General features: G+C 39.5%; 1 protein-coding gene across 3 annotated transcripts in view; it reads right to left on the reverse strand.

The window, feature by feature from the left end:
* Positions 1-15,718, reverse strand: part of LOC124619383 (rhophilin-2) — a 707,931-nt gene that overhangs the window by 5,667 nt on the left and 686,546 nt on the right. For all 3 annotated transcript variants that reach the window (XM_047145725.1, XM_047145727.1, XM_047145726.1), the window contains 7 exons: positions 8,283-8,360; positions 8,038-8,162; positions 6,623-6,881; positions 5,353-5,451; positions 3,903-4,176; positions 2,739-2,933; positions 2,386-2,612 (listed from right to left, as the gene is read on the reverse strand). In XM_047145725.1, the coding sequence (XP_047001681.1) occupies positions 2,386-2,612; positions 2,739-2,933; positions 3,903-4,176; positions 5,353-5,451; positions 6,623-6,881; positions 8,038-8,162; positions 8,283-8,360 (1,257 nt within the window). The remainder of the gene's footprint in view (positions 1-2,385; positions 2,613-2,738; positions 2,934-3,902; positions 4,177-5,352; positions 5,452-6,622; positions 6,882-8,037; positions 8,163-8,282; positions 8,361-15,718) is intronic.

Here is a 15,718-nt window from a genome sequence, read left to right on the forward strand (position 1 = left end):
AGTCACTGTCATAAACTGGTACATTCCCTATTAGAGGGGTTGACTGTGGTGCTCCATGGACAAGCTGCGTTGTCAACTTAGAAGACACCTTAGAAGACATCTTAGAAGAGAACCTGACAACGAATACCCAAAATAATGCCCATACCACTGGCTCATGTAGAGCACACAGGTCTCTGCTGTGTGCATAGTGTGAAGCAGGAGATTTGAAAGTGACCGATTTATTTTATTTTACATCCACTTTATCTGCAGAGTCCCCTTTACAACATGTAGAAGCCAGTAATATGAACTGTGAGAAACCCTTTGTACTAATTATTGATACCTTCGTAGTATGCAATTTCCTTTCTCTGTAAAGACAAACAGTAAATGTCACTAAGGAATAACAGAAGACACACAATATTAGGACACACATTAAATAGATTTTCTGAGTTTGACTTGACATAAACAACACAGAGTGCCGATTTAAAAATACAATAGTAATCACATCCATGCTAAATATTTTCCACATCCCTGATCATTACAATTTAAAGCACATTTATTGTACTACTATTATTTGTAAGAATCTGCATTGTATAAATAATTGACTGAATCAAATTTTTTCTCAACAAAATGCATACTCTATAAAGCACTGTACAGCAAAGAGCAGAAGGTACATATCATCATCATCATCATCATCATCATCATGCATTCCCATATGAAGTGAGAGAAAAGACTCGTATCTTATTCTCACTGTCCCTATGGAAGGTACATGATGGAGGCAGCAGAATTTTTCCTGCACTACTTGGCATTCTAGTTCCCGAAATTTACCCAGCAGGATTTTTGGAGAGGAGTGTTACCTTTCTTCTAATAATTTCCTTTTAAATTCCCCGTATATCTCTATTACAGATCCCTAGGGGCTGTGCTAACCTGGTATGATCCTAGCAGTATATCTCTGAATTTATTCAGTATCTGCTGTCAGGTCAAGTTGATAAGGACTCCCAGACCCAGGGCAGTACAGAAGAACTGGTCATTCTAGTATCCTGCATGCAGGTTTCCTTTACAGATGCACTGCATATTCCCAGAACACGGACAACAAGTATGTCTTCCATTTCCCTTCCCTACTGCAGGTTTCACATGACTATCTCACTTTATGTTGCTTCATAGTGTTATCCCTGATATTTAACTGATTGGAGGGGTGCTGTACGTTTACCACTAATCTTGTTGTTTCATACTATTCATTTCTTTCCCTTCATTTTCAAGACACTGCAATTTATCATCATCACCCAGCAGTAATCATTCCTGTAGACAACAGCATATGATCAGTGAATAGTCTGATACCACCACCAATCTAATCAGATAAATACTTTACGTATATTGAGAACAATGTCAGACTTGGCATGTTATTCCTGGTGTTACTTTTGTTTCTTTTGAACATTTTCATTCTACTTCTATTGGACATTAACTCTTCTTCAAATGCTAATGTGGAAAACTGACTCTACATATACACCTCCATCAGTATTTCCAAGATACTGCATTTGAAAAAAGTGAGTTGTGTTTCACACAAAGATTTTTATTGAACCCATGCTGATTCTTTGAGAGACGCTTCTGTTACTCTAAAAACAACAGTGTTCGAGCTTAGAATAAACTTGTAGATCCTTCAACCGATGGACATCAGGGACATTGGTTTGTAACTATTTACATTCATCCTTTTGTGCATTTCATGATCAGGAAAGATGTGCAGTAATGTCCAGTCACACGACTTTTCACCACAGTAGGATTCTTCTTTCTACATGCATCAGACTACATAGTACTATTTTGTCCACTGCACATTTGTGGTTCCATTTTTAATTACTGCTACATTAAAAAGTCAGTGCTGTGATCTCACATTATCTTGAGTGCTTACAGATTCTGACTCAGGGCTTGGAGGAAGTAAGTTTTGCCTCGCACACAGAAACTGCAAGAAGACGACTGAAAATTTAAAAAACGGTATGAGAGAAACTCTGCCTTCCTCAGTGCAGTCACTAAGTGACTGCTTTGTGCTTCACATCAACTATCTACAAAAGTAGTGATAGTTGTCTTGCCTTTCCAAAGAGGAGTTATAATTACTGCCTACAATGGACTACCTCATAATTAATTTCACCACCAAGAAATACGTAATGTAACATAGCATTTATAATAGCCGTGACAATGCTGTTTTACGCAAACTGAGGTCTTCATCAAAAGTGAACTGACAATATGTTGTTCTGCATGTTTCTTATTAACAATCCTTAAAACTACTGAAATATACTTTAATTTCTACAAACTGGAGAAACTGGAACCATCTCATTCTTTTGTAACAGTATGGAATGAACATTAGGCATAGATTAGGCATAGCAATATAAGTTTGAAGATTTAATGACAATCACTTACATCAGCTAGACTGCCTTGGTCAACACCAGCTATTATGACTGGTCCATCACCTCTGACACTGAAGCCAAAACCTTCACCACCAAGCCTCTGCAACTGAACAGAACGTGGTGCTGTCCAGTGATGTTTGGCAGAGAAAATGGCAACAGGACCCAAACCACGGAACAGGTCTTCCACTCGGTGTTGCGAGAAGTCTGGAGGTGTCAAGGATAGTTGGAACTTTGTAGATGCTAGAACCAGAAAGTAGTGTTACAACAAAGTTAATTTCCCCATCACCAAAATTTTGTTTGGTCAAGACATAATAATTACAATTACTCTGTGCACAGAAAAACACTAACATAAAGTCAATAACTTACGCAGAATGTGAGGTGGTTCTAGAAGCTCCCGGAAATCATCTTCTTCTTCAGCAGTAGTGTACGCTTCAAGTGCATTCTGGTGACAAATTTTTAGAACAACTGAAAGGGCTGCCTTCCCACGTAGCTCTCGGCACATACGGAACAACCTTTGACTCTCCTCGTGAAGAAGTAATGCCTCGCGCAAATGAGCTCGACCTGTAAAAATATCAGTGGGTTGTCCAGTTTTCAGCTTATAAAAATGTTGAAACTGTTTGCAAATTTTATGATAATATTATCTAGCTTCAAACATGAGAAAAATCAATAACTTATATTCCTTAACAGGAAGAAAAATCAGACTAAGTACGACACACAAAGAGGCATTTAAGTAATCATTCCTTTACAACCCATACATGAATGGAACAGAAAGCAGCCCACACAAGTGGTACAATGGAAACTACCTTCTGCCATACACTTCAAAGTTATCTGCAGAATATGCATGCATATGTAACTTGCTTGTCTCATTATTCTAAGCTCCATTTCTGCAAAAGGAGCAAAGCATAGGTAATAGTGGTAAATAGAAGCAGCACTGTGTAACTCAATACTGTAGGTGTTTCTGCAGTATTTCTGAGTGTCAAATTTAATTTACTTCAAAACTTACTAAAATCATGCAACTGTTCAACTATGATGAAATAAAAAGTGTTAAATCACATGACCACTGGCAAGTTGAAAAGCTTTAATGGAAGATGTAATTTTGTTAAGACTATATCATTTGGAAAGTTTAACTGAGAGGAATGTTAAAGAAACAGAGAGCCTGAATGGCTACCTACAAATTGCTTTCAGGGTGTGAAATACCTAATTTTGCTGACAGAAATGCTTAAGGTAAAAAACAGTTATCCTAGCTTCAGAACTAGGTATTTCACCTCCTGCAGGTGAATATTGGTCAGCCATTTCTCTGCTGATTTTTACATAATCATTTGAAGGCGAAAACTACGTCAGCAACAAACAGTTCAGAACACTATTTAGTTTATCAAATGGTAAAACCAAACATTCCAAACAGTACAACAAAAACCAGGATAAAAGTTATGTTTCATAAAATACAAAACGTGATCCTCTTTGATGAACCCAATATTTCTGCCAAATATTATCGAAACAATAACAATAGCTGGATTATAAAATAGTCTTTACCAAGTAGTTTTCTTTCTGCATCATCCTGTGGAAGTCTTATGTCTAGTTGTGTCCTCGTGTCACCTTCTGCATGCAAAAACTGGAGAGTCTCGCGTGTGCGAGCACCTATGGAGTCAAGTTTCTGGCTCAGGACGCCTTTTGCTGCATGAAAATGTGATAGAGCACAATAGTGTTCTCTTTTCACAAGAATTAGCGAGACCCAGGAGTACGGAACATAGTCCTTAACAGGTGGACACGATATCAGTGAGTGGACTTTGCCATAGACATCTGACACCTGAAATGACAAAAATCTAGTATTAATAGTAGACCACGTACAATAAGGAAATGAATCTGACTGAAAAGCTGTGTATGTTGTTGGAAGTAGTACAGCAAATTTGATACAAACAGAAACTGAATCAAGAAATACTATTAGCAATAAATAATATAAAAACAAAAATTTATAAACAATTAAACTCTGAGCACAATCATGGTACACATTACTTCAACTGTATCATGTTTACAAAGATGTGATAATCAGGTGCAGATCCAGAGCTCAATTCTTGAATGTCTCACAGTTTGATTTAAGGCCATTTTCAAAATGAGTTTTATTATTGGCATGTTTGCTGGGGGGGGGGGGGGGGGGGCCCTACTCCACAGTTTTTTGATTATTCTTCTTTCGTAGGCTACTTTCACTGCAGATCATGCATGTCAATGGTGACAGCCACCACCTCCACACCTCCTAATACCACTTAGCATTATTCCCATCTGAATGTATTACCAGTGCCTAGGACTTTAACAGTACCAATAACAACAAAACATATTAATATAATACTAGCAAATTACTAATTTGCTTATATCAGTGCTTAGTAAATTGCTATAACATAACTTGAAATAAACTGCATTCCCGAGAAATATATCATTTGGAAACTATTCATCTCAAAATCAGAGAAATATTTGTGTCACTGCAACTGATTAAGATCTCTTAAAATGTCCTAAATTACATGATATAACAAGGGTAACTGGTGGAATGCTTTTTGTTTGCATCAACTCCATATTTCTGTCATGTTTTTTCTTCATTAGTACAATGTCTCTGCTTTTCTATTTTGCTTATTCAAGTTTCTTGGAAGGAAGACCCTGTTACATTTGTTATAGACAACACATATTGTTAGTCTGAACAGGCGCATTCAGCTGGCTGGAATGTTTTCTGTAACTGGTCAGGCTGTAATCCCATCCACACGGACTAATTCCAAGCAAATAATTAGAATGTATATTTCCTTTGCGTTTTGAAGACTGTTAGTTTTCATGTTATCCTTCGTCAGTTTACTATAAAGGTTGGAAATTTATACATGTAAAAATATAAACTGTTCTTTGAAGGGGGTCATGACTATCTTTGGATCCACACCTGGTGATAACTTTGTACAAGATAACATGTCACAGATAAAAGCCTACCTAGAAACATGTTTTAACTTACCTGTGCTGCTTCTTGGGAGAGGTCAAGGCAAACATCTATATCTCTACGATCTCTTGACTGGAGCTCAAGCTTCTCAAATAAGCATTCACGAGCCTGAGCCTGCAAATTAATTACATTATATAAATATATATCACATTACTTTATTATTTTTACAAAATATTTCAATACTATAAATGCATTCACAAAGTGCACACTGATCCATTAGCAGCAAGAATACTTTCCTTGCATATTGCACAACAGCAAAGAAATAAGGTACTATTAGGGTATTTCCTTATCTTAAATGCAAAATGAACTGTATTATATTCAGTAGACTACGTGATTTTGTTTGGTACATCAGTTTTCTACATAAAAACTAAAGCTCCACACTGTAAAGTCTTGCAATTTTAGTACTAAATAGGCAATACAAAAATAAGCTGTTCACACGTTTCTGTATTTCTACATGCACACTTCAAAATACATTTACAAGAGGAATTTTCACTTTGGAATGTGCATTGATTTGAAACTTGCTGGTATATTAAAACCGTATTCCAGACTGGGACTCAGTTTTCATCTGCCAGGAAGTTTCAAATCACTATTCGGAAATCAGACAAATGTTATGTCTCCTCATCAGCTATTTCATTTCCACTTCTCGATAAAGTCTTCCTCTACTCTTCTCCATAAATTACAGCAATCAGTAACATGCAATTATGTTGCCCTTGCAGATCTTCCAGTGTCACTGAGTGGCTATGTGCCCTGTCCCTCTCTATTTCATTTTCACTGCACCCATAACTGTGTCTTCCACTTGACAGTTCCCAACATCCACCCTTAACTTTGAAAACTTACTTTGCGTTACTTCTGGAATGTCAGAATTTTCATCCTCAACATCTAAATTTCCGATTCATCTACAGAAGTAGACAAATGTTTAAAGAAATCTTCAAAATTCTTGTACAATTTCTCACGGTTGTTGGTTCCTGTGTCATTTGTCACCCAACTGATGAAATATGATCTATATGCTATATAATTTCTGTTCTGTTTTGTTCCTTTTGTTCTTGTTTGCAATTGTTTCTATGACAAAATTTCTATTGAATCTTCTTATAGCTTTGGAAAGATACTGTAAATTCTAGGAGTTCAAGATTAAACATATTTGCCTGACTGTATTCCTACGTATTATATTACGGTCACTATTGGTTGGTAATCAGTCAGCAGTTTTCCTCTTTTAACTTCATACTTCAGTTTAGATATACCAAAAGTAGACTAAGGTAGTGTTCATACAGTACACATATCAACTTACCAGCATGAGTTGTACCAACATATCAAGCATTTCAGGACCCAAATCCATGCTGGGAGCATTAGTAAAATTCTCATGGATGTAGCGGAATGTACCAGCTGCCCTCAAAAAGCTGTCAACGGCACTGTCTAAGCCTTTGGATGTGAGCCTGTCCTGCTTGGCACCTATCTGTGTATATATAGCCCCAATGTTGAACAGTACACATGCCTTCTCGAATGCCACCGTCCTCTGGCAGCTGGGCACTCCCGTCAAGGAATCGTACCTGAAGTGAACGTATTAGAAGTTACATTTAAATTATAGTACATGTGTGTTTATACAGAGAATTCATGTAATTAACTTACTGCACAATCAACCACAAACATCCACAACTGCTTGTCTAATATAAAATATATAAACATAAGCTTCAGAAAAATTGTATCACCAATGAGTGAAGGTTAATATTCATGCTCTCCAAAGGGGAGTGCCAAATGTGAATGCTGCCTCAACAGTTGAGGTGTAACATAATTAGCCTTGAAACTGTTCACTTTGATGGCACAGCAATGTCTGACTAGAAACTATAATTGTGAGTATTTACAAGGATAAAACTCTACTCTAAAATTTTGAAAAGATGCTATGGAAGTTCCCAAATGTGCAACAGTTTACAGTGCTTATCATGCAAGTAAACCAATGCAAATGTTCCTGTGGTTTACATCATTAAAAACAGAGAAGAGTACTCAAAGAATAAACTGAACACTGGCTGTCTTCTGTAGCTCTCAAAAAGATAATAATGTGGAAAAAATCTAGTCAAACAACTATTCATTGGACAAAAGTAATTATTGCATCAATCAGTGCTTTTAGTGACACCATTCTAGCTTAGGAATATTAATAAAATACTGTATCGAAGATGAGTAATGGAATGAGTTAAAGGTAACAACTCACTTTGCAGTAAAGGCATTCAATGATATGTAGCCACGTAAACAAGAACTGGGATATGATATTTCATTCTGTAAACCCCTCAAATATAAGACAACATAAAATATAAATTGTAGCTATGTGTATTTTCTAATCTGTGTTGCAAATAATACGAAGTACACTACCTGAATGAAAAATTGTATACCATTTCTTGTTTTTGTGACTGTCTAATACTTACACCGTTTAGCATGATGACAGAAATGTTGGATTCTGAAGACTCAAATTTAATGTTTATTTTATATTGCTGTCAGATAGATATTCATCCACCCTTTTCTCTCCTCATATATAGCACTTTTTATCCACCTCTATTGGCATTAGTGGTTTATACGGCAATAATTTAACATTCTTGCTTACAATGGCTGCACCTTTTATTATTTTTAGTAGTTAATGTAACAGAAATTTGTAAAATAAGGCTTACTTCTCTAAATATAAGTATATTACATTGCAATATAAAAGGGGAGCTATACCATTCGAAGTATATACCCAGACTTCTGTCTGGTGGGAAGAATCGCCTCTCCACGAAGTACAGCTGATTGTAATACTGGAATAAAAGAGCTACACCAGAGCTGTCACGGAGAGGTGTCCGCATTGCCTGCAGGAAAATAACAGTCGTTTTATTCCCAACTTAAAATTTATTAAAAAAAGAAAAAATTCAAAATTATAACATAAACGTAAATTTATCAGAGATATAATAACGGAAAGTCATACACACCTGTCGAATGTCCATAAATTCTGCAATGGCATCTTCATATTGACAACCATCTTCACTATAGTGTTCCAAGATGAAGTCCTGTAACATAGTTTAAAATAAAAATACTCAAGGCAGTACTCTGAAAGAAAGTTTTTGTACATTGCATTGTTTCGGTAAAAATATGTGATTTACATTAAAAATTGCAGTATAGTACCAACTCTATGAAACAGATAAGAACAATGAGGAAGAAGAGAAGGCAGTAATGATTTATGTATTTGATTCATTTTCAAGTGATGATAAGAACTGAAGTACATATTCCTACTCAGCTGTGTCAGTTTGCAGTAAGAACTCTTAAGCATTTAAATCATGCACAAAAAAAAAACTAAAGACAAATATTTTGCAAGTCCAGTAGAAGGTAATTCATAAGCATCTTTGTGGTATCAGACAATGACTGTGCAAAAACTACATAACAGAGGGAAATGCAACTCATCCCCACAGACACAGAATTTTTTCCAAGTTTCGATTCATAATACTTGCTGTGGTGTAGTTGCAATGGAGGGGAGATGTGTCACAACATGTAGAAAAGAAACAGATTTCCAAAAGTGAGCTGCTGTCCTGCCTTCCCAGGCAGTTTGTGTCAGAGACTTCAGTGAATTGCACACACGTGTATTTCCTATGTATATTCTAATTTTCACACACATCTTCTGAAACCCTGCAGGTACTTATGAACAATCCAGACTTTATACATATGTCTGAAAATAGCTTCTGCTTAGGTTATTGAGAATATTTGAAGTCTGGGCAACTTTGTCATATATAGCATGGTTTGAGACCGTGGCCATGATATAAAATAAATTGTTGATTGTGTACGACAACCAGCCACAAATTGGTTTTGGGTTACTTTATTCAAAAAAGTATAGTCACCAGTTTTGAATTTTTTACAGTTCATGATCAGACAGTTTTTTCATGCTTTCATCAATACAGATTACACATTGGTTTCCTGTGAGTTTGATAAACAATAATTTACCAACTAAAAATGTGTAACCAAAATGGTTTTGTGTTGGAACCAACTTATGTGAAATATCCATCTGGCACATTTGTGTTAGCACTTTTCTTGCAATGAAACATATTCTCAAGAACGTTTGTAATTTCAGTCACAAACACTGCACTGCATTGTAAACCACTTGCAATGTGCACCACATGTTTTGATTTATAGTATAAAAAAACAAATTTTTTTACTGAAAGGCAACTCGCAACAAGAAATTAAGGTATAATCTGTATTGATGAAAGCATGAAAAAACCATTTGATGACAAACTGTAAAAAATTCGAAACCGATGATGGTACTTTTTGAATAAAGTAACTTAAAACCAATTTGTGGCTGGTTGCTGTACACTATTAACTATTTTTAAGTCTTCTAAAGTGAAGTAAAAAAAATTCCAATGAACATTGTATCAAATTACACCATTAATCTAGTGACAGGAATGCCGTGTACCTCATTTATCTGTAAATCACGTAAACTCTATCATTCACGGTCGCAATCTGGGCATATGTTGCATCTGCTGTATCATCAGTTACCAATAACTGTCTGCTTGCATCAGGACTAATATCACATGAGCCTCTGGTCAGAGTATCACTGACACCATGACACCAACAAACATTGCTTCTCTGGTGTTGTAAAAGAGTTGAGTGGAGCAGGGAATGGTGCTCTGTTGTCTTCGGTGATTAGAGTATGTTCTGTCTACATGTGCACAGACATGGCCCAGTGAGCTGCCTATTCTGGGAGGGATTCACTCACCACACACAGGTCCCATGCCACACTTCATGGTGTGTGTGTGTGTGGGGGGGGGGGGGGTGGGGGGCATCAGTTACAACTCTCAGTCACATTTGGTGTTTCTGCAGGGTAAAGTAACCAGTGCTCACTACGATGTACAAATAGTTATCCCCCCGCTATTGCCATTTCTTCGACAGGAAGGCGATGTGCCTTTTCAGCAGGACAATGCACTTCAAGACATAGCTGCTGCAACCCGAGGTGCTCTTAGTGGCATTCTGTCCTGGCTTACAAGTTCAGCATGTTTCTCGTCAAATGAACAGCTATGGGGCATGATGAAGTGGGAACTTACTCTATCTCCAGGACTGAGTTGCAACAGAAGATGCCAAGATGATTGAGCCAACCTATTGCAGGATGCCATGCAAGCGCGAACACACGCCTGCGTTGCTGCAAGGTGAGAGGACACTGTGTACTGATGCGACTGTTTGGACGCCCTTTAATGTGACGTATGTTTCCTTTCGTCTGAATTTGTTATGTACTCCTACCCATCACCTCACTTGTCAGTAAAATGAACTTGTCCTTGAGGGTGTCGCATTTTTCCCCAACAGTGTATTCAAGTGTATACACATATATTTTCAAGAGTATATAAGCACTGATGCTTCAAAATGTGTGTGTGTGTCTTTTCCTACACTTTCAGTTCCTAGGAGTGCAGAGAATTTACCATGCGACATTAGTCAAAGACGTCCATTATGAATTGTGCTTTTGAAGTTAGTAAACTACCACCATTACTAATTCCTTATTGTTGTTAATGTTTTAGCATTTTCGCAAGAGAATAACCTCACATTCACCATTCAGGTGCCATAGTCCTCAGCAAGACTGCACTCATACTCGTAACAAACGAGTCTCACCACAGCAATAAAACGATAGGGGCGTTTAAATTGGCTCACTCGCTACGAGTAGTCGACTTAAGCAAAGTCGCTCGTGTGAAAGGGGTTTAAGAAGAAATTGTTCAGCAAAAACTCAGTACTACAATTCCATTTCATGTTTGCCCTGAGAACATTAACAGCTTCCTCCTGAAGCCACGACGCTGCCGTCAAGACCGAGTACACACTTTCCGTGAGCGAGCTAGATGGAGGATGGGCCGCGTGTGCCATAGCGAATTTTATTCCAACCGCGTCTGCTTCACCTGCCAAGAGAGGTGTTACGCAAGGTGGTTCTTCGGCTTTCACAGGTCGCTGGCCAGTTGGCCCCAACTTTTCTCTCTGCTGCGCAACTCGTCGCTGCTACGTTGTGATTATAACAGCCAGAACGCCGACATTCATCGGGAACAAACTCTCGGACAGCGAATGTGGCTAGCATTAAAGCACGACGGCAACTGTGACATAATCTTTCCGTAATGGGTTCGAGTTTCATCATATTCTTTTCTAATATTTCGCCACACATTTGTGCCGCTAAAACGAATCATTATTCTTCGGAAAGGAATCAAACTTTTATCCGTTTTGAATAACGTACGCTGCATTTGCGATAAGCGCATGAATGTATCCATAAATTCATTTCATGAAAATTCCTTATTAAACGTAGATTGCATCTCGCCACGGATGTAACACTACGATTATTGCTATTATCGTTCGTTTTCGAAGAAACACGCTTCGTCGTAGAGAGAAAAGTGGTTGATGGATGACTGGGGAAAAAAAATGACAAAACTCTGAAGTACAGGCCGCTTCTAATCTACCACCTTAGCCGGTTTCGCTGACTTCGTTACTATATAGCTGATGCTATCGCTCTATTCAACACTCGTAAAACTTCGAACCTCAATTTGCCGAAGAGCCTTCATACTAGATGAGCATTAATTGTTATATTAGTGTACGTACGAACAAGATCAGTGAACCTGTAAGTCTATCCTTCCCTTGTAAGTCAGCAAAAGAAATTTCACTGATTTATGGAACATACGCTCCGTTGTTTAGTAATATTATCAAGTTACATATTTTCAAAGCTCTATCAGTCTATAGTCATGTCAGCGTTAAAGCGCTACTTGTTGTCTTAGAGGAAAGATAAAACAGCACACAGCAGAATTTTTAAAGAATAGTGTAAAAATGAGGTACCTGAAAAATATGAAGTTCGTCACCATCGCGCGACAAATTGGTGCTCAGTCAATATGATCCGAATTTGCATTGCGAAACTACAGCAAAGTCGTCACATTCAGCAAAATAACCTTGGAATGCTATGTGGTGAGCAGTCCGAGGATAGAATAGTTCTAAGCAAGGAGACCCGGGCTCAAGTACCGGCCATAGCACAAATTTTACTTCATTTCTTCAGATTCCATCATTGCCGCAGATAATGAGATGAGATTCAACTGTCTCGAGGAAAATTTAATTGTAAATCAATAATTCTCAATGACTTTCCGTCCTCGAAAACCGAGGTGGCGCATTCGAGTGCCACATTCGAGAACGTCGTCTTACTTCTCTCGTTGCGGATCGGACTAACGTCGGTAGCGCTAAACACTGCCTATTTTATATGTGCATTAATACAACCCCATAAAATGTTGCTACGAATTGTTCCTCGAATCTTCAAAAACGATTACGAAAATTCAAGCGAATAAAACATATTGAGGAGAGTGAAATCACCATTTCTGTGGAGGCTATATGGATTCGTAGCAAATAATACCATGTGAGTTGCTTCCCTACATTTTGTGACCAGTTACGGATATATAACAATTTTCTCTAGATTGTTTCAAAACGGCGATCCCACCGCTCGAAACTGCTCCTCATAAGAAAGAATGACCTGATAAATTTAAAGAAAGCTATACAAATTATGAGGTTGAAGCAAAACTTTTTAAGCTGTTTAGCAACTAACAACACCGTACACACGAATAGTTCGTGAGTATAAAGCTCATATCCATCCCGAACACCGCATCAAGTCAATGTTCAGCATATGGTGAACATTTCTTATTCGTCACTCCAGTTTTAATGGATCGAGTCTTTCTTCGTACTGTACCAATGTGGGTCGATAGGTACAGTAGAAGAGTATTTATCGTGGCCAACGGCCTTGTCGCAATGGTAATACCGCTTCCCGTCAGATCACTGTAGATAAGCGCTGTCGAACTTTGTTAGTATTTGGATGGATAACCGTCTGGCTATACCGTGCGCTGTTGGCAAGCGGAGTGCACTCAGCCCTTGTGAGGTCAACTGAAGAGCTACCTGAATTAGAAATAGCGGCTCTGGCCACGAAAACTGACAACGGCACGAAAGCAGTGTGCTGACCACATGCCCCTCCATATTCGCACCCAGTGATGCCTATCGTCTGAGGATGACACGGCGGTCGGTCGGTACCGTTGGGCCTTTCGAGGCCTGTTCGAACAGAGTACTTACCATAAGACGCAAAATTTACCTAGTAGCAAGTCACGTGGTGGAAATGGTCTTTCGTTCTACGATTCCTATCCCTTGAGCAGTTCGCAGCACCCTCACACTAACTAATGTAGCTCGTACATGATCCCAACAGCATTCCTCTGAATTCCTACCGTGATTTTACGCCAGACCAGGCCACTGATGGAGGTGTGAAAGTCCACAGCTCTAACAGATATGGGCTCAGGGATAAAATAACTTGTATTTAGGACCGCATGTTAAACGTCGACAGTAGTCGTTCGGCTAGAAAGATTCTGTGTTGGTGATACGGTGTTTAATATGCCTTGGGCACGGTAGGGACCGTAAAATGAATGAGCGCTAGGAATGTGTGAGTGTTTGGGCCAGAGAACCGGTCCCGGGGATTTGAGGGCAGTGGAGGCTGTCCCACATCCCGCGGGAGATCCTGCCCGAATGTCAGTGCCCTCTCCGACGCAACGCCGCCACTAGCTCCACACCGGCTAATTGCGTAAGCCTGCAGCAGATATTGGATGAAGCGCGAAACCATAGCGAAGTCACTACATTCGGCGAAAGAACCAAGATACGCAATCTCGTGGGCAATCCGACTGATGATTTTACCGTGAGAAGACCAATACTCCACTTCGAAAGCAACATACCGTCAGAGGAAAGCCCAGTTTCTTCTGCTGTTTTACTTCCTCGATAAATGACAAAAAATTAATTTACTTTCCGACAAAATGGCTGTCATTATAACACTAAAACTTTTAGGTGCTCACTGAAAAGCCAAAGAAACTGGTACACCTGTCTAATATCGTGTAGGGCTCCCGTGAGCACGCTGAAGTGCCGCAACGCTACGTAGCGTGGACTCGACTAATATCTGAAGTAGTGCTGGAGGGAATTGACATGATGAATCCTGCAGGACTGCCTATAAATCCATAAGAGCACGAGGCGGTGGAAATCTCTTCTGAACAGCACGTTGCAATGCATCCCAGATATGTTCAATAATGTTCATGTTTGGGGAATTTGGTGGCCAGCGGAAGTGTTTAAACTCACAATAGTGTCCCTATAGCTACTCTGTACCAATTCTGGACGTGTGGGGTGTCGCATTGTTCTGCTGGAATTGCCCAAGTCCGTCGGAATACACAATGAACATGAATGGATGCAGCCGCGCGGTGTTAGCCGAGCGGCCTCAGGCGCTGCAGTCATGGACAGTGCGGCTGGTCACGGCGGAGGTTCGAGTCCTCCCTCGGTCATGTGTGTGTGTGTGTGTGTGTGTGTGTGTGTGTGTGTGTGTGTTTGCCCTTAGAATAATGTAAGTTAAGTAGTGTGTAAACTTTGGGACTAATGACCTTAGCAGGTAAGTCCCATAAGATTTCACACACACACACACACACACACACACACACACACACACACACTTGAATGGATGCAGGTGATCAGACAGAATGCTTAAGTACGTGTCACCTATCGGAGTCGTATCTAGACTTAAGAGTCCCATGTCACTCCAACTGTACACGCCCCACACAATTACAGTACCTCCATCAGCTTGAACAGTACCCTGCTGACATTCAGGGTCCGTGGATTCATGAGGTTGTCTCCATACCCGTACACGTCCATCCGCTCGATACAGTTTGAAACGAGACTCGTCCGACCAGGCAACATGTTTCCAGTCATTAACAGTCCAATGTCTGTGTTGACGGGCCCAGGCGACGCGTAAATCTTTGTGTCATGCAGTCAGCAACGGTACACGAGTGGACCTCCGGCTCCGAAAGCCCATATCGGTGCCGTTTCGTTGAATGGTTCGCTTGATGACACTTGTAGATGGCCCAGCACGGAAATCTGCGGCAATTAGCGGAAGGGTTGCACTTCTATCATCTTGAACGATTCTCTTCAGCCGTCGTTCGTCCCGTTCTTGCAGGATCTTTTTCCAGCCGCAGTGATGTCGGAGATTTGATGTTTTACCGGATTCCTGATATTCACGGTACACTCGTGAAATGGTCGTACGGGAAAATCGCCACTTCATCGCTACCTCGGAGATGCTGTGTCCCATCGCTCGTGGAACTTCTAAAACTCCACGTTCAAATTCACTTAAATCTTGATAACTTGACATTGTAGCAGCAATAAACGATCTAACAACAGCGCCAGACACTTGTTTTTATATACGCGTTGCGGACCGCAACGCCGTGTTCTGCCTGTTCACATATATCTGTATTTGAATACGCATGCCTATACAGGTTTCTTTGGCGCTTCAGTGTACATTCGATAGAACGTCTGCATTAACGCCACCTAACGGTCACGGCTTATTTTGCTAAGGCAGCCTACGTAACGAAACAAT

Source organism: Schistocerca americana, chromosome 6 (genome assembly GCF_021461395.2).
Source record: "Schistocerca americana isolate TAMUIC-IGC-003095 chromosome 6, iqSchAmer2.1, whole genome shotgun sequence".
NCBI classification, from domain to species: Eukaryota; Metazoa; Arthropoda; class Insecta; order Orthoptera; family Acrididae; genus Schistocerca; species Schistocerca americana.